Consider the following 20,469-nt stretch of genomic DNA (forward strand, 5'->3'; position numbering starts at 1 on the left):
ACCAAGACCAGAAGAATGAGCTGGATATTGTCAAGAGAAGGAGCCAAAACGCTGCAGGGAGAACATGACAACTGTTCCCCATAGAAGACTTCAGAGTCTTTGGGTCATAATTCAATAATTATTTCTGATTTATTTTCCCTAGGCAAGGGGTTTCTCAGGGAAGGTGGAAACCTAACAAATCAGACTGGGTAAGCTGGCTGTCGGGGAGCCTATAATCCCAGTGCTTGGGATACACAGACAGGAGAATCGCTTCAAGTTCAAGGCTCACCCTGACTGCACATCTGAACAGTCCCTGAAGCTGAGTAGGAAGGTCATTGAACCTAGATGAAGATCCCACGAGAGTCCTGTCCTCTTGCTTCACAGTGAAAGATTAGATTAAGCTCTCCACAGGCTGGCTTGCTGGAGGTGGCAGCTGGGTGGCAGCAGGCTCAGTCTACCACAACTTCCTCATTCATAACACTCCATGATACATCAGTTCCCATGAGATAAACATCTACTAAGCATTTGAAGGACATGTATATTTATATGTACATACATTTATAAATAGGAAGAGAGGACATTATTTTTAACATTGTAAAAGAAAACTGAAAACATGCTCAGTGAATGGAATTTGGACATTTTGGGTGTTCATCTTGTTCTAGGATTTTGCAATAGTGTGGCATCCATTAAATAGTAAGTGTGTTGTACGTTTCAGTGTGTGGTAACAAGAAGAAATGACTTCATAGCCACTCCGTCTGCTCTATTGTGGTTTATGATGCCATCTGGATTCCTTGGTGGAATTATTTTCCATCCAACTCACTGTAAACTTCTATTTCATTTTCACAAATCTAAAGCCAGATCTGTTTGTGGTTTTGGGCCATGATGTAATTCTGGAACATACTGTGACTGTTAAAAGTTGTCATATACCATCAGTATTTAACTCGGTGTTTTACATTATTTCAGACAAACTAGAAGCCTGAAAAGAAATCCACTTCTCCACTTGAAGATTTACACTTCAGCGTTTCCTAAGTGCCTTGCCACTCACATTTGATCATATGCTAGCTGAGATGGGTGGAGAGCAATGGGCAGCTCTGGAGAGCGCTGCCCCTCAGTTAGGCTCAGAAATGTTTTGCTGATATATGCTTTTTGTTCTTGTGTGGTAGAGAAAGAGAACAAGCCTCGCTTCCTTGGCTGACAGTGCTAAAGGGAGTGGATTATATTTCAAAGCATCTCCAGAGTTGAGATGTACACAGGCAACTGCATGGAAAGAAATGGAACAGCTAAGTCCTTCCGTTCTCAGATCCCTACAATCCAGCTGAGCCTGGAGATTTCAAGATCCTATGTTCTTAGTCTGCATTTCCCCCCAAAGCCTTAGCAGTCCGAGGGTGGGGCATGTCACTGATGACATTGGGAGATGGGCTTAGTAAACTCAACCTACAGTGCAGAGCTGACACAGAAGACAAAGAGACAGGAGGAGCACAGTTAGTACAGGCTGGAGGGAGTAGGCTTTGTGGGCTCTGGGCATCGGTGTATAAATAAAAAGTGAGTTTAAAAACAGAGAAGCCGGGCCAGTTGTGGCATACCTTAAGTCCCAGAATTCAGGAGGCTGAGGTAAGTGTATCTCCGAGTTCGAGGTCAGCCTGGTCTTTAAAAAAAATAGAGGTGGGGGAAGGAAGGAGGGAGGAGAGGGGGGGGAGGCAGGGAGGGAGGGAGGGAGGGAGGGAGGGAAAACAAACATGGTCAGGCTGTACATTGGATCAATATTAGGCAAAGAGTGGCCTCCATGTGAAGGTGGCATAGTTTCTAAAGTATCAGGAAGGCACAGGGATCCAAGAAACACCCATACATGGGGCTACTCCACATACATCAGGACATCTGGAAAGCCTTGGTCTAGATCCTGGCACTGTCCCCTTGAGAAAGTGTAGATTGCTCACATATGAAGTGAGGAGTCTTGATTTGTTGGTCTCTTGAGCCCTGAGATAACCATGAGGAGCCAGAGTCACCAGCCTCCTCATCTTGCCATAGACCACCACAGGCTGAACATCTGGGGACTAACTATAATGATATTGTCTGTGCCCGTGCTAGAATGCTGTCTCTTGGACACAGCGTGCCCGTTGTCCTCTTGCACTCTCTGTGGTTTAACTATCCCCAGGAGACCTGCACAGGATAGGATCTGTTAACACTGGGCCTTAGAGGGGAAGGGAGGACTCCTGAGGCAGCACACACTGGAAACATGAGACTCCCCCTTCCTAAAGACATAGAAGAAGGTGGGGAGACATTTTCTTCAGTGTTATGTTGCCCAATGCTACTGTAGGTAACATCTCACCTGGGCTACTGTAAGTACCTCAGTTAAACTCATTAGCTCTCCAAACTAAACTTGGGTAGACTAGTTACTTCAGTCTGTCATTGGCACTCTATCTGGGTTAGAAGATATGTGTTCATGTCTCCCCAGAAAAAGTTCCTGCAATAATATGGCAAATGTTTACCAAGATTAAAATACGAGAGATATCAGACTAGGCCCTCGTATTACAGCAGCAGAAAAAATTCTGCCAAGTTGCGCTCTGGCAACAGAGGCAGAAAATCAAATACATAAACCAACACGTTAAGTTGGTACTGATACGTGCTCTGAAGAGAGCAAAGCAGAGCATTGGCGGAGGGCTGCCGTCTGTCCCCTGAACAGATAACGTTCAACTGAGAGCTGATTTGAAGGACAAAGCTAACTGTGAGCCTGTCGGGGTACAGGGCTGACAGGAGGGGATGGAGCAGAAGGGGGTCGTCAGGGAGGAAGTGTAACACAGATTGTGGCCCATTGAACAAGCAAGCAGGGAGACAGACTGGTTCTGGATTATTTGGGAGCAACTGCAAGGAGCTTGGACTTCATCCCGCATGCAGGAAAGTCTGTGGATGGTTTTAAGCAGGAAAATGAAAGGGTCTGTTTTACGTTATCAAAAAGATGAGCCTTGGTGATTCTGTAGAGAATGAATTATAACAGGATAAAAGAAGAAAAGAGACCAGTTAAGAGGCTGTTGGTAGTAGCAGCCAAGGTGAAAGCTGGCGATGACTTGAGCCATGGAGTAGCAGAGACATTTGGAATCAATGCGTGGCTTTGGGAATATGAAATGAGGTTTCTGGAAAGACACATGGCGCCTCCCCACTCACTCCCTCCTTGTGTGTCTCTGCTGGCCCCAACATCAACCTTCATTTCTATGCAGGGAACTCCTGATAGGTCCTACTTGTTTTTTCTCTCTGTCCAGAGAACGGATTTCGGCTCTGTAGTGTTGCTCCGACTTACTGATTTTTCAACAGATAATTTCTACGAGTGAGGCAAGTGCACAAGTTTACTTCTTGGTTACTCGGTTACTGTCCCTGCGCATGGATCTGCCTTCCAAGAACTAGCACACTCTTTAAGAACTGTGTGCACTACTGGATTACATGCCGCTGGCCTGCACTGGCTGAAATACATTCACAATTTAATGCATCAGCTTCACCCAGCAGACTCAAAGACAGCTTAAGACTTTGCATTTTGTTTTTAGTTTAGAGGTGTATGCACACATAATTTGTACGTCTGGGGGTCAGAGGACAACTTTTCAGGGTCATTTCTCTCCATCTTTACAGGGGTTTTGGGTTGGGTTTAGGTCACCAGGCTTGCATTAGCCACTGTCCACTGCCTCAACGTTGTACCACTGTGTCCACACAGGGAATGGATGTTTCTCCAGACCCCTCAACAGCACCAGGTGTCTGTACCTGCGGTTCTCAGCAGGCGCTTAAGGAATTGCTGTCTTTTCTTGGGCTTTGCTGTTAAACACCTCTTCGTGTTGGCTGGCTGTTTGTATTTCTTCTGTTTGCCGTTACCTGCCCAGCGTCTCTGATTATCATGATATAAGGTTGCTTTCTATGTTGATTTATCAGGTAGCTTTGTGTAGATCAGCATGTTTCACTCAGCCTGTAATATAGCTTATGGAAAAGCTTCTTCCAACATATTGCCAAAATGGACTTTGCTTTTTACATTGCATTCAGGAACCTCTTCATCATAATCAAATGGTGCAAAGTTAGATGAAGCATAAAATAAAGCTTTGCAAATTTTTTTAAGTAGTTAAGATGTCCGAGTGGTGGTGGCACATGCCTTTAATCCGTCATTCAGGGGGCAGAGGCAAGTGGATCACAGTGAGTTCGAGGCCAGCCTGGTCTACAAAGCAAGTCCAGGCAGGACAGCCAGAGCTACACGGGAAAACCCTGTTTCAAAAAAACAAACAACCAAAAAAAAAAAAAAGCTGGGTGTGGTGGCACACACCTTTAATCCCAGCACTCGGGAGGCAGAGGCAGGTGGATCGCTGTGAGTTTGAGGCCAGCCTGGTCTATAAAGCGAGTCTAGGACAGCCAAGGCTACAGAGAGACCCTGTCTCGAAAACACCCCCCCCCCAAAAAAAAGTAGTAAAGATGACTAAGAATATGCTCATCCATCTAAACTATTAGCTGCTAGTTTATTGGCTTCTCCACTGTTTCCTTATAGGACAATTATTACCTTCACCAAATTCCAAGAAGTCGAGAGGTTCTGCAGTCCTGGTTGTCCTCAATCTTCACCACCTTGTACTCCATGTGGTTTGCCTTTCGCCTGGTTCACCGAATAAAGCCAGATTTGGTATGTAAGCTTGTCTCTTGGGACAGGGAAAGTAGCTGTCTTATAGCTCGTCCGCTGATAAGAAGTTCTGTTGTTTTACTGAACAGCTGCCATTTACCAGTGAGCCAGGGTTTTTTGGAGGTATGCTAACATGTAGAGCTTATATGCATTTTGCTATAGTTTGGACACGGCTTGCCTAGTCCTTTCTCCTACAGTGATAAATGCCAACAGTGTCTTTAACTAATGCTTGTGACTGCTTGCTGTGGTTCCTAACCAACACCACGTGCAAGTCAGCCAGCAAATAGTTGATTCTTTTTCAGTAGTCTTTTTGGTATTTGTTAAGACTCTTTTTTTTAAACCAAATATGGTATGTGGCAGTCAGAATTTCATATATATTCAAGTTTTCACAGGAGAAGAGTATAAGAAATAGGCAAAAGCTAAATGCATCCTTGTGTCACTGCATTCGCGGTGTCTGTAAAGTCTTGCAGTCTCCTGCCGTCTTTGTGGATACTTTGTGCAGTAGCAATTGCAGATGCGCACATCAGTGCGTGTATCATAGCGCTGAACACGTCTCTTCAATTATACTCATTCTTGTAGGCAGAATCCATTAACTCCTGTAGCCTGCAAGGAAGCTCTTTTCTTGATTCCCAGATATAGGAACCCTGGCAAGGTATATATTATTATCATGAATAATTGAGCCAAAATATGTTTAGCTACAGGGATTTAGAAAGTTTGCTCTTAGTTGCCCTTTGACAGCTAGATTGTAGTTCAAACCCTCATTTTGGATGACAGTTTAAAACCCTTCATTTTTCACATGAATAAGTCTCTATGAGGTTTTTGAATAGCATTTACATACCGTAACATGTACAGCTCTTAAGTGTATAGTTTGACCACATCCCTAATAAGATAGACGCTTCCATGATCTTAGAGCGCTTTCTCTGGCCTCTTCCAGCCAACGCAAACCTCTGAGAGATCACTGCTGTTCTCGACTTATACCCTCATAGATTAACTTTATACATATTTCTTTTCCAAAAACTTTGTTTTTATTTTATGTGTCTGGGTGTTTTGCCCGCATGCATGTCTGTGCACCACGTGTGCACCTGGTGCCCATGGAGGCCAGAAGACACATCAGATGCCCTGGAACTGAAGTGACAGAGGGTCATAAGCCACCATGTGGGTGCTGGGAACTGAAGTCAGGTCCTCTGCAAGAACAGCCAGTGCCCTTAACCACTGAGCCATCGCGCTAGCCTCCTCAAATTTTTGTCAAAATAAGTTAAACTCATGCTCTACAACTACGTTGTTTATCATGCAGTAGTTAAGTATCTTTCTTAAATTTGGATTTAAATGCTTAATTTATTTTAAACTCAGGAGACAAGTGGGAAGGGGAAGGGTCATTTTATATTATTTATTTTGAGAAGTGTTAAGCATTCTTTACTTGATATTATACATAAGCCACACTACAGAGCTTTTTAGTAAGTTAAAAGCAGCAGCAATAGATAGCAGGGACTCCTAATTCAATTGGCTGAGTCAAGAACAGTGTAGACGTCTGCTTCCTTGTCTTTAATCATTGCCTGTCACAGGCTAATGAGTAAAAGTGTTCAGCCAGTGTGAAAACACTCATATAACCAACTAATCATATACCCAACAATAAAATCATTCTATGGTTAGAGCACTTACTGCACTCCAAGGGACCTGAGCTCTATTCCCTGCACCCATGTGGTGGGCACAACCATCTGTAACTCCAGATCTGGGGGATCTGATGCTCTCTTCGGGCCTCTGCGGACACCAGGCATGCACATAGTGCATAGACATGGGTGCAGGCGAAACACCCACACACAGAAAATTAAATTAAATTGAGTTTAAATGAAAGAACATCTTTCTTCAGTAGATTTCAAGGTGGCATTCCTCATTTTGTGAAAAATTGGGCATTGCTAATTAAGTCCAATCATATCTTTTTAAAAGTTAATTATTTATTTATTTTCTGTGTATGGGTGTTTTGTCTGTACACCAGTAGAGGGCGTCCAGATTCCATGGGACTACAGTTACAGCCTGTCGTGAGCCACCATGTGGATGCTGGGAGTTGCACTCAGGACTTCTTGGAAGGCAGCTGGTTGCTCTTACCCACTGAGCCATATCCCCAACCCTCCTCCGACCCCTCCACCCTCAGTCATATCTTTAAATTCGAGAAATAGTCATCATATCTGCTAAAACGAAATTGCTATTTTTAAAAAAGGAATTGGGCTGGGCATGGTAGTGTACACCTTTAATCCCAACACTTGATAAGCAGAGGCAGGAGGATCTCTATGAGTTCAAGGCCAGCCTGCTTTATATATCAGGTTTAGACCACCAGAAATACAGGGAGAGACCCTGTCTCAAGAAACAAACAAATAAGGGCTGGAGAGATGGCTCAGAGGTTAAGAGCACTGGCTGCTCTTCCATTGGTCCTGAGTTCAATTCCCAGCAACCACATGGTGGCTCACAACCATCTAGAATGTGATCTGATGCCCCTGGATTGCGGTGTACATAATACATTGTATAATAAATAAATAAATAAATAAATAAAACATAAACAAACAAAAAAGGTCATATCTACTTTATTATAATCTAGTTTTTATTTCAGTCAGGACTAATTGTCCAGCAAAAATATTCTGTTACCTTTTACAATCTGGATTCTGGTTCATGAGTTAAATCCTTGTACGTGTTAAAAACCAGGAGGCCTTAATTCTATAATAAACAAGGCATGGTGGTTACTGGTTAGCAGCCTTTAAGGTAGGCTGTTAAATTTGCCCTCTCTCCCTTCTTAGTCTCAGCAAAGATAACTTTTGTTCCAAGGATGTCCTTTTTGGGGATTCTCCAAATATGTCATCACTGTATCGTCTCTCCAGGCAATGCCTATGTTGATATTGGCATTTGGTCTAGTCTTCTGTTTGCCTCCATTTTCCACAGTGTGACACGGAGTGCACCTTGGAACAAAAATCTCTGCTTTTCTCCACATTACCCGTTTATAATTCATTCTTCTATTACTCAGCCAGCTTGAGTGCAGCAACATCAGAACTCAGAAGGAAATGGTAAAGCAATGGGTAGTGTCTGTTGTGGATGCAGAAGAGCTCAGTGACTCCCTGGTCTGGGTTCTGTTTGGTGTTGCTGCCAGGGACTGGGCCTGGCTCCTCAGGAATGCTAGGTATGTGTTGTATGACTCAGCTCTAAATTTCTGCTCTCCAGTGGTATGCCTCGAGGGTGGTGGGACACTTGCTCTCAAGCCCATTTTCCCTCAGTTCCCTTCCAGGCCATATTCACCTTAAAACAAAAAGAATTATGCTAGTTAGCCTCCCCATTTCCTTCTTAATTACTCTAAAGTTTCATAAGTGCTATAAAAGTGCTTGTAAAACGTGTGGGTGGGCTAGTCTCACGTATGTGGAGTAAGAGAGGAAGGGGGTGGAATTCATAGAAATACTTCTACTTTTAAGTGACTGAGTTTTAAAAGTCACCTCAGACCTGAGCATTGTTTGACAGCTGCTTCGTCAAATGAGCCTCTTCTTAAGGAAATATTCCTTTCCAGAGAACAAGACCAGAGACCCCCTACACTGAGGACAAACAGCAAAAGGGAGATGTTACCAGTATCCACTCATAAGGATGTGGATATGAGTCTCTCCCAGATTCAGATGCTGCAGTTCCTGCAGGGCTGGCTAGAAATGGTGTTTCCATGGGACCAAAGTGGAGGGGGGTTTTGGTTTTGTTGTTTTGTTTTGTTTTTCAAGACAGGGTTTCTCTGTGTAGCCTTGGCTGTCCTGGACTCACTTTGTAGACCAGGCTGGCCTTGAACTCACAGAGATCCACCTGCCTCTGCCTCCCAAGTGCTGGGATTAAAGGTGTGCGCCACCATGCCCGGCTAGAAAACATTTTTTACGTTAGCATATAAAGTGATGAGTTGCATGATTCACTCCGTTGCTCCCCTCATAGTCCTTCCTTCCCCTCATGACTCCCTGTCTGCTCTCATATCATGTGTTTCTTGCTCCCCTCCCTTTAGATCCTTTCTCTCCCCCCATAGTACTTCTTCTACCTTCATATGTTATATATACATATGCATATATATATGCACATATGGATTTAATATATATTCTACATACTTGCAATATTTGTCTTTCTGTGGTGCTTATTTTGCTTACCATGATAGTGACGAGTTCCATCCTTTTCTTGAAAAGTACATAATTTCATGATTTTTTTTCCCCCTAAGGAGGGTTCTAAGATGGACCATAGCACAGGCTGGCCTCAAACTTTTTATGTAGTGGAAAATAACCCTGAACTTCTGATCCTCCTGCCTCTGCCTCCTAAATATTGGCATTACAGGCATGCCCCTCCCCGTACCTCAATGTAGTTCTTCTTTACCACAGAGCAGAACTCCACTGTGTGTGTGTGTGTGTGTGTGTGTGTGTGTGTGTGTGTGTGTGTGTCCATTTTCTTTATCTATTCATCTGGCAAAGGGCACAGTTGTGTATTGTGTGAGTGAACATAGATGCGCATGTATTTCTTTGGCATGCCGATGTACAATTCTTTGCATAGATACCAGGAGTGATGCTGCTGGATCCTGTAGTAGCTCCATTTTAGTATTTGAGAACCCTCCATATTGACTGTCACAGTGTCTGTGCTATTGTACATGGTTTCTGTTGTGATCTTTCTGCCTGCTGTCTTTCCAGGGAATAACTCTGTCTTTAAATATATTGAGGTTTGCTATAGGATGCAAAATGGAATTGCACAGATAGTCCATGGATTCTCAAAAGTGATGTGTATCTTCTCATGCTATTGTATGAAATGGTCTTGATTGCTATGCTGGTTGATGGCACCATTCAATTGCTCTATGGTTACTGATTTTCTAATGGTTCTATTTATTGCTGAAAGGAGCCTACATACTTTATGGCCCTTCTAAACAGCGCTATAGATCTTACTTAGCCTTTTATAATCTCTCTGTCCTCTTCTTCCCCTAGTATGATGTACATATTGATCCCATATTAAAATCCCCGTGAGTTTACTGTTTTGTATCTCAAAGCCCAAAGATTCCTTCCATTGTTTCATCTTTAGTTTTCCCTGAAAGTAGGAATATTTGAGTCATTTTCTCTGGGGACTGTACTCTTGAAGAGAATGGGGTTGTTGCAAACACAAGAGTGGAAAAGTTCAATGTGCAAAGTTGCTGGTCATTAAAGGACTGCTTGTGTTAGAGAGGGGGCAAGATCTGTGAAGTTCTGGAGGGGAAAGGGCAAGTGCTTTCGAGTTTCCCATGGGCTCTTCCTAGCCAAGTGCTTTCATGCTTGTGGGGTGACTTAAAATGGTATGAGTCAGACCCAGAACAAGGACACCCACTCCCGCTGGTGTGTCTCAGGCCTGCCTCGGCTGGCTGTGTTTGATGACTGGCTGGCTTCATTCCAGCCTGGATATTGTCAAATGAAGCACTCAAGGAGAGCCTAATTTAACTTTTAATCAAGTAAAAAATATTTTAGATTTTCAGCATATGACAAATTGAAAAGACACAGCTATACAAGCCTAATATTCTGCCTCTTTGCCAGAGACTTAATTTACCACGGCAAAGTTAGATATATCGATTACTCTACACTCGTGTCTGAATGAAAGAAGGCCATTATTTTACTTAGACATTCAAGTCTAAGTCTGTGGCCATAACATGTGCTGACATGCACAGAGGGTTAGTGTCCATAAGCAGAATGCTGAGATTTTTTTTATTATTATTATTATTATTATTATTATTATTATTATTATTATTATTATTATTATTATTATGTATTTTCTGAGGAGAGCCACAAGCTCAGTGGCACCAAGATTATCACTCTTTGGGTAGCATATAAAAATTAACATGTGTTTGAAACATTCTGAGGGATCACCTTTTTGTCAGGATGCCGGGACTCTGGGACAAGCATTGCTTCTTCCTTCGTTGATATTATTCTACTCATTTGATGACCTTCATTTTTTATTATGTTTAGTGATCCAAAACCCCTTAACATACTCAAAGGACTCCCCCTAGACCAGAAAAGGGTCAGCTGTCCCCGTGTTAGCAGTGGTCAGCATCTAGACGGTATCTCCAGGTTCTTGCCTCTTATCCAAACAACCAAAAATGAGGCCTCTTAGCCTTTCAGTGGTAGCAAGACAAACTTTATTCAAGATTAAAGCAGTAGAACAGATGAGAAAGGAGTTCACTTTCAAGATTGGCAGTAGACCCCTTGAGTGAAGACATTCAAGAGCCTCAGTAACTGTTTGAGACTTGCTTTTATGGGAGTCAAAAGAAGTAGGAGTTTGGTTGCTATGAGAATGGTTCTCTGTTTTGATTGGTAGATTATGTGTTATAATCATTTTCTACTGCACACATCTCTTCCCATAATGCATCTGGGTTTTTGGGGTTTTTTTTGTTTGTTTGTTTGTTTGTTTGTTGGGTTTTTTGTTGTTGTTGGTTTTTGAGACAGGATTTCTCTGTATAACAGCCCTGGCTGTCCTAGACTCGCTTTATAGATCAGGCTGGCCTTGAACTCAGAGATCCACCTGCCTCTGCCTCCTGGGTGCTGGGATTAAAAGAATGCATTACCCTGGCCGGCTTAATACATCTGATTTTAAGCATATGTAAACCCAATTATACATAGGCATAAGATGGCAAATAAGAGGTTCTCCTTAAAAGTCACTTGAGGATGCAGTTTTGCCTTAGTGTTCATGCACCTAAAACCTGTTTGCACTGGATTATACATTCCATTTTTTTTATACTGGGTGCACTGGAAATATATTTGAATGGAAACTGATAACTCTTAGTGGACAAAATTATCTCCTGATGGAGGTGGGCATTACAGGTTGCCAGGTGCCTTGTTTAGACAGAGTATGTGTGCATAGTATGTGCAGTTAAAGGAGCAGGGCTGGCAAGTGCATCGTTAGAAGGAGGGGTGTTCATAATCCAAACCGAGTTCAAGTTACTCAGCTATTTCCTGGCCTTGTCTGCCTTACCCAATTGCCTATCTACAAGTGAAGCTAAGAATAAGATTTCAGGGTTGGAGAGAAGACTCAGAGGCTAAGAGCACTGACTGCTCTTCTTGAGGAGTTGGGTTCAATCCCAGCACTCACATGGCAGCTCACACCTGTCTTTAACTCCAATTCCAGGGAGCTCTAGTTCCAAAACCCTCACACAGACATACATGCAGGCAAAACACCAATGCACATGAAAATAAATAAACAAGATTTCCCAAGCCCAATCCAAACAGGAACAATTATATCACACTGTCTACTGCTTTGTGTACAAAGTGAGTGAGATCATATTTGAGAACTATTTGTTTAGTTTTCTTCAGTTCCTTTTCCTCTTCTGCCCAGTCCTCTGTAATGCATTAAGATGATAGCAGGATTTCTCTTTCCCTGCTTGCTCTCCCTCACATGTACAGCATGAGTTCTGCAACCTTCCTACAGACAGACATATATTTTTCTAACAAGAGTCCACTGAGAGAAATGATTGGGGTTGTAGAGTCTTTCAAATATCTGGTTCATAATTGAGTTGCCGGCTGTGCCCCCTGGTACTCTGGCTGGGTGACAGTCTGTAGCCACACATAAAGTATTTAATTTAAACTTACAGCTTCTTTTCACCTTGTGAGAGGCCTCAGAACAAAATCTGTGTCCAAGTTATGCTATTACCCATTAACGACTGCTTTGAACTGTTCTTGCTCTCCCTATTCAAGGACTCTCAAGTTTGAGAATACATTTTCTTTCTAAGCTGATCCTTTCCCACTTGGCAAGCATTGCATTTGTCCCCTGCAGAATCCAGCATGCTGTCTACCACTTTTGCTTCCTCATCTGGCTTTGCTTGCATCACCTTCTGAGCCTTTGTTCTTCTAGCCCATCAGGCACATATTAGATCTGAGGAAGGCAGTGCCTCTCCCTTCCAAGGGGAAAGCAAGGATATTTTCCTAAGGGTAGTGGCATGGCTATGGTAGAAATAAAAGTGAAAGTGGGAGGAAAAATAAAGCTAGTTAAAAGGATAAGAGAAAGCGAAGTGTGGGGCTGAAGAGATGGCCCAGTGGTTAAAAGACCTGGCTGCTCTTCCAGAGGACCTGGCTTGGGTTCCCAGTGCCCATACCAGACACTCACAACCACCTGGCACTGCTGTCCAATGGGATTTGTCTTAGGACTTTATTGCTATGATGATCACCATGCCAGTGGCAACTCTTATAAAGGACAACATTTAATTGGAGCTGGCTTCTAGTTTCAAATATTTAGTCCATTATCATCACGACAGGAAGCATGGCAGCCTACAGGCCAATGTGGTGCTGGAGCAGATGAAGAGTCTATTTTTTTTTCTAGGTTTTTTTGAGACAGGGTTTCATCAGTGTAACAGAGCCCTGGCTGTCTTAGACTCACTTTGTAGACCAGGTTGGCCTTGAAGTCACATGGATGTATCTGGCTCTGCCTCCCTAGTGCTGGGATTAAAGGCATGTGCCCACAACCCCTGGCTCGAATTCTACATCTTGACCAGTAGGCAGCAGCAGGAGACTGTGTGTCATACTGAGTATAGCTTGAGCATTAGAGACCTCAAAGCCCATCCCCACACAGTGACATACTTCCTCCAACACAGCCACACCTACGCCAACAAGGCCACACCACCTAATAGTGCCACTCTGTATAGCCTAGCATTCAAACACAGGCGTCTTCGGGGGCCATTCCTATTCAAACCTCCACAGGATCTGATACCCTCTTCTGACCTCCACACGCACCTGTTCACACACGGTGCACATAAACTCAGGCAGGTAGTGGTGTGCACATACAAATTAGAAATGTAAAAAGAAAGTGTGGAAAAGATGAAACTGCTTTCAAAGAAGGAATAGATTGTGACTTTTTTTTCTGAACTTTCAATGTGATTTGTTGCCATTTGTAATGTGAATACAGTGAGGTCTCATGGTGATGGATACACACACACACACATGTATATATATATAGTTATTATTATGTTAGTATTGTTGTTTGGTTTTAGATTTGGTTTATGTATATAGATGCACATCTTGTGAGTGCCTGGGACTTACAGATAGTTGTGAGCTGCCATAGGTGCTAGAAGTTGAACCCAGGTCCTCTGCAAGAACAAGTATTTTTAACCACTGGGCAATCTTTCCAGCCCCGTCCAGCTGTTTCTTACTTCTGTGGTGACTTTCCCACGTGGTCCAAGGAATACTTTTATTTCCATAAGACACATGACAAGTGATTACAGGAATGCTCTTCAGTAGGGTCTTGCACTTATAACTGAGGAACACATGCTTACCCTGGCTCTGCCGAGAGGGTTAAGTGCTGTCACACCTGAAACACCCTGACTCAGAGAAAGAAGTGTCAGGCGTTGGTTGTTAGGGTGAGAAAGGGCTTGGTGAGGGCAGGGTCAGAGGACTGTAGCTGATGTCCCGGCTTTGAGAACACAAAAGAAGCCCCTATGGATAGAATTTTTGAATTATGTAAGAATGTCCTCTGGAAGGTCACTTTTTAAGAAATGTGAGTACACAATTTATAAGCTTCATACGTTTACAGTGTCACCGTTTCCATATTCCGTCGCGAGTAATGAAATCCTGCAGTGGAATTGTCTGTAGAGTCGCACAGAGCAACACATTCCATTGTTTAACACATGACCGTTTGTGCCTCCTTGGCCTTCCTAAAATTGACATTTAAGCCACTTACACGGGTCTTTGCCACAAGCAGTTTTTAAAAATATGTTTACAGCTGTCTGATGGTTGTGGAAAGAGGTTTAGTTTTGCTTTTGTGGGCTAAATAATCACTTTTCTTGAAAGACAGGTGGGTGTGTCTTTGACAGGGTACTTAAGTCCGTTTTGTACACACCTTCAAAGCTCCAGGTGCTGTTTTCACCAAAATTGCTTATACTGTGCAGTGGTTTATGAGAGAAGGAGGTCAAGGTAAGGGAGGCTAGCGGGGAACCTGGTCCATTGCTGCTGATGGGATGTCAGTGCTTCCTGCTCTTGGAGGAACCAAAGGAGACTTCTGTAAGACAGACCTCCAGACCTCCTCTTCTCCTCACCTTTTCCTTTTAAGTGTCAGTTTTCCCTCCTCTGGTTTGTATTCGTTACACCTCATTGCAGTGGAGGAGGAAAATGGCATCGTGAGGCTCGGGAGGTTTGTTAGGAATCAGGCTACAGGAGCTTGGACCTTAGTTGTTTGTTGTTTGTTTTTGGTTTTTAGAAACAAAGTTTCTCTTTGTCGCCTTGGCTGTCCTGGCTTTTTGTTGCTGTTGTTGCTTTGTTTTTCTAGACAGGGTATCTCTGTGTAGACTTGGCTGTCCTAGACTTTCTCTGTAGACCAGGCTGGCCTCGAACTCACAGTGATCCGCCTACCTCTGCCTCCCGAGTGCTGGGATTAAAGGCGTGCGCCACCACCATAGCTCAGCTTGATTCCCTTTTTTGAACTGGAGCCAAATCCATCCTTGAAGCCCCTCTTTGAAATCCTTAAAGACAGTAGCAGTGCAAAGAAGTACTTGGGGGCCCAGCAGATGTTATAGGGGACTAAATACCATTAAGAGGCCTGTGAGTTCATTATACACTTGCAAGGCAAACCTCTCATCACAGAACCCTTTTTTAAAGACCTAAGCCTATCACCGCCATTGTGGCTGAAGAGTTAATACATGTCGGATTATCTATCTTGTTCAGTTTTTAGATGTGAAACTCAGTGTGTGTCATCACATTTCTCTTCATTCATAATAAGTTGGTCCCTACTGTGGAATCCACTTGCGCAGGTGGACTCATAAACATATTCAGATGGCCTGGGAGCAGTAATCTAAACTCATCCTTTTTTAAAAGTGGATGCCTTGCCCAGAGTCTTAGGACTAGCAGCAAAACAAAAATCAAAACTCAATTCTCTCTCCTACCTCCAGGCTCAGACCTAGACCTCATATGAATGAGCGATTGTTTGTCTCTGCCCTCTGCAAGGGCATCAAATACGTGCTCTCTGCATTGACTAGAGAGGAAATGGTTTGGGTCTTACGCACACCAAGGTTCAAACTGTAGGTAGGTCCACCATTCTAATATGTAAGCAAACTTAGGCGAGGTGGTCCATATCCACAGATTTATTTTCCCTTGTTGATAGCACAGGAACCATAATTCCATTTTCTAGTCTTTTATGATCATAACTATACATTGATTACAAGCCTCCATGGCAGTTCCTGGGCCCCCTTCTACTCCTTGGTCTTTGCCATTATTTAGAGTCAAATAAACATCTCTAAATTCTTACCAAGGAATGTGTGCACGGTGCCCAGAAGTGATTTTCATGGTACAGTGAGCCCCTCAGGCATGATAACAAACAAAAATTATTTGCTTCTCTTCTTTCTTTCCTGGCCTTCTGGTGGTGTTTTCATCACAGACTCCAACTCTTCCAAACAGGATTTACCCATGAGCCTCAGCTCTATCCTGCCGGGCAGCCATTCAAGACAGGCCTTCCGCACCTGCTCCTCTGGGGACTCATCAGCCCGTGACCCACAGACATCAGTTGCCGGCTTGGTCCTTGTTTTCTTGCTTCTTCTGAAATGTGGCCTCATCTCAGCCTTTTCCTTTTGTGAGCACTTGACCTTACAGCTTAGCAGATACTTGTTCTCTGCTCCCGCTGTGTGGGCATGTTGAGGTACTCTCTGGCTTGCCTGCTCTCCCCGGGCCCCACCACGATCATGGAGCTTAACACTGTGCTGGGCGCTTCGAGGGGTCTTTCACTATGAGCATTTTCCTGGCTGAAGAAGACTTGTCTTCTGCCCAAATGGAAATTGTGTTTCGACAAGGGGAGACTCTTCAGTGCTGCTGTGTGGCAGCTCTCATCTCCCTCCCTGCGGCTTGGTAAGAGGCAGCGGGGAGCATCATCTCATGGCTCTCTAGTGTCACAGTGCTCTCAGGCCTTCAGTATCAGCACCATTAGCTCCCCATGGGTCCAGCACTGTGTGGTCCTAGGATATACGGAGTTGTCAGCCTTTGATAGCAGTAAGGGTTACAGCTGTTGGCTCGAAGTCTGAGACCCTCCGCCCTGAAGATGTGGATAGCTCTCTTAACTTTTCCAGCACCTGGGACCTTAGTTTCTCTTCTCTGGCTTCTTTTGGCCTTTTATCTTTCTTCAGTCTCAGATCTTCACATTCTCTGGCTGTCTCTTCACATTCAACACCCGTCTTTCTTCACTGGCCGTACTTGAACTGTCCAGATGCTCCTTCAGACAGCTGCCTTATAAACATATCCTTTATTTGCCAGATGTAATGGTTGTCTTGGACGCTTACTGCTGAGTAGCTCACCCTTTCTAATTCTTTCCAAGCTCTGGCTGGCTGGTTCAACTCAGCTGTTCTTCCTCAAATTCCTCGTCAAGCTGACTGATTCAAACTGGCTTCTTTCTGTTTCTGACTGAACTGCTCTGCTTGGCCTTAAGCTAACTCTGGCAATTTGTTCTAATCTTCTGGCTCCTTCTTATTCTCTGGCTTTCACTCCCTCTGCTGACCTGCACTGCATGAACTGAGCAGAACTCACAAATTCAACTGTATTACACAAACTACACTGACTGAACTGGTTCAACTCTCCTTCTCTCAGACCTCTGTGAGTTTGAGGCCAGCCTGGACTACAAAGCGAGTCCAGGACAGCCAGTGCTACCCAGAGAAACCCTATCTCAAAAAAAGAAAAACAAAACAGAACAAAACAACAACAACAACAACAACAAATCTCCGATCCTTCCTCTCTGTTCTTGTGAGAATTGGCCATCCTGTTCTGTCAAATCTTTCTCTGATTCGTCCCTTTGTCTGCCTCGAAATTAGACATCACTTTCAAACATCCCGCTTCCTTCAATCAACTAACCTTACTTTCATTGTTTGGCATCAAAAGCTGAGTCCTAAGGGAGTGTCATCCTGCCAGCCAGAGGGGGTGCTGCATCTACCCTGCGTGCTTTGTTCTTCCTCAGCTCTGATGGTTGACACCAAACTTCTGTTGCTAGTCCACAGCCTCTGTTGTCGCTCTACTGCCTCTTCTGTCTCCCTGTTACCAGCTGTGGTGGCCTAAATGAACATGGCCTTTAATCCCAGCAGAAGCAGGAGGATCTCTGTGAGTTCGAGGGCTACACAGAGAAACACTGTCTGGGGGGGGAGCATGGGGGGGAGAGGGGGGAGAAAGAAAAAGAAAATGGCCCCATAGAGAGTAGCTTTGCTGTGGGCTAGAATCTAACTAGGCTCACTTTCTCTTTTTCACTTCAGTTCAGTGTACAGTCCAGGGAGTGGTGGGCAACACCAACAATGGAAGGGATTCCCCATGTCAATTAACCTAGAAAGCTCTTTCCCAAGATGTCTCTCTCAGATGGCTGTAGATCTCAGATAACAATTGAGATGAAGTATCACACCTGTTTACAGAACCGTGAATGTCAGAAGATCCTAAGGAATTCATACTGAGACAGTAGCGACTTAACAGTGCTTTGATCCGGGAGCTGTTTAGTGTCCTAGGAAGAGGTGGGCCCCCTCTCATCTGGCTTAGAACTAGGGTCCTTGGTGACTAATAACTGCCCATCCCCTCAGCCAGTTCCTCCTGGATCACAGCGTGAGGTGCCTGGCATTCCAGGGACCTGCAGGCTGCTTCCTGGATTGCTTCCTCTGGGCCCACTAGATTAGTGGTTCTCAACCTGTGGGTCATGACCCCTTTGGGGGGGCCCAAATGACCCTTTCACAGGGGTCACATAGCAGATATTTACATTAAAATTTATGAAAGTATCAAATTTACAGTTATAAAGTAACAATGAAAATAATTTTATGGTTGGGGTCACCACAACATGAGGAACTGTATTAAAGGGTCACAGCGTTAGGCAGGTTGAGAACTGCTGCTTTAGATGAATGCGCACAGCCTTCTTTGTTAGCCAAGAGTAGCCACACTACTCAGTGTTACAACAAATTTAAAACTATGTGCAGCTCTCTTCTGATTGAAAAGAATTAAAATATAACCAAGCCTTTGGTCCCCCTGTGCCACCAAAATACCCACTTAATTTGTAAAATACTTGCCATTGAATTATTTTTAATTTGTTTGTTTGTTTGTTTGTTTTTGTGATTTTTGAGACAGGGTTTCTCTATATAGCCCTGGTTGTCCTGGAACTCACTCTGTAAACCAGACTGGTCTCGAACTCAGAGATCCGCCTGCCTCTGCATCCCAAGTGCAGGAATGAATTAAAGGTGTGAGCCTCCACCACCGGCACATGACATTTTTACTTCTTAAGACATCTTGAAACTATCAAATAAAATTGATTTCTAATCATAAAACCTAGATGTCAGAGCTATCTTTTGAAATTTGAATTTCGAATATTTCTAAATTATTTATAATTTTAAGCACATCTCAAAAATTGAATTTCTAATTTGTTTTTATTTTGTATTGAATACCTGCTGTGAGCTGAACAAAAACTGGCTACTGTGAAAGATGGAAACGATGTACATTTAGATTCAGAAGCATTTGTAATCTGGGATGCAGGCAGGAACCCCAAGTCTAAGGCTCAGAAGGAAGAGTGATTGGGGTTGAAAATGGGCTGAGCTGCTCTGAAGATCAGCATGATTCTTTGGGGTGCTTTCAGGCTCAGTTGTCAGGCGAGAATGGGTTAATGAGCCACCATCCCATCAGGCTGAAGGAGGATGTTGGGCGGAATAGTCCAGAAGACATGGGAGCAAATGCAGTCTTGAAACCCTGGAACAAGTAGCCCCTTAGGTCAGAAACAGCCCAGGAACCAAGAGGTAGACAGACAGACATCCCAAATACCATGGGACAGACATCTCAGAGATCTGGGGGAGTAGTTAGAACTTGTTCCACAGTCATCTGCTTTGTATTTCTGAGAAGGATCTGACTACAACACAGTAAAGTGGTAAAGTAAACTGAAGGCCGTCGCATCAGAAGGAAGGTCGGAAAGTCAGTGAGAATTGAAAATTTGGAATTTTTGGAAAGGAAGCGATTTAAAGATAGTGCTAATAAAATAAAAATAACCCATGACTAAAAATACTTGCTAAAACATTTCACCTCACTAGAGACCTGAGAATAGTTGGCATCTCGTCCTTAACCAGGCCAGTAAATCAGCTTGGGGAGCCTAAAGTCGTAATTGGCCTCCTCTGTCTTCAGAGCCAGGGCAGATGCAGGGTGTTGTTTTAGTTGCTGGAAAAACACTATAAATATCCAGTTCTGGCAATTGTATTTTTATTTTGAATAACAGGTAATTTTTTTAAATGAAGGCTTGGGATAAACTGTGGATAAACAAAAGCTTTTGGTTGAGTTTAAATATGGTTTGTTATCTACCCTGTCATGGAAAATCAAGACAGTAATTCTAATATTTTTTAAAAATGAGAACATTCTTGTGGATTTATTTTCTTTACTAACAGAGAAAATATCATCAAGGCTTGGAAACAGCTCATTAGATTAGACTTCTGCAATCCAACCTCTGATCTTTAAGGTCCTTCCAACTTTACAAGTGTTTGATTCATTGACTGTAAAGCACTAGAAAATTCTACCAAAGGATGGCTGTTTAGAACAGACCCTTCTCCAATCAGGAGGTGTACGTGTTCTTAGGGTGGAGCTCCCAAATATGAAAACAGAGTATGTGACTATCTGAGTTAGTTTTTATTGCTGTGAAGAGACACACTGACCAGGGCAACTCGTATAAAGGAAAACATGTCATTGGGGCTGGCTTACAGTTAGTGTAGTCAGTCCATTATCATCATGACGAGAAGCATGGCAGTGTTCCAGGCACACATGGTGCTGGAGAAGGGACTGAAAGTTCTTCATCTTCATCCAAAGGCAGCAGAAGGAGATTGTGTGTGACACTGGGCATAGCTTGAGCATATATCAGACCTCAAAGCCTGCCCCCCACAGAGACACACTTCTTCA

General features: G+C 43.5%; 1 protein-coding gene across 2 annotated transcripts in view; it reads left to right on the forward strand.

Annotated features, from left to right (window-relative positions):
- The window catches only part of ALG14 (ALG14 UDP-N-acetylglucosaminyltransferase subunit), a 69,828-nt gene that overhangs the window by 24,634 nt on the left and 24,725 nt on the right, over positions 1-20,469 (forward strand). Inside the window, exon 3 of one of the 2 annotated variants that reach the window (XM_084756584.1) lies at positions 4,490-4,618. The exons of the other annotated variant lie outside the window; for it this stretch is intronic. Within the exon in view, the coding sequence (XP_084612710.1) occupies positions 4,490-4,618 (129 nt within the window). The remainder of the gene's footprint in view (positions 1-4,489; positions 4,619-20,469) is intronic. 2 annotated transcript variants of the gene reach the window in all.

Source organism: Acomys minous (assembly GCF_964271855.1).
Source record: "Acomys minous genome assembly, chromosome: 14".
Classification (NCBI taxonomy): domain Eukaryota; kingdom Metazoa; phylum Chordata; class Mammalia; order Rodentia; family Muridae; genus Acomys; species Acomys minous.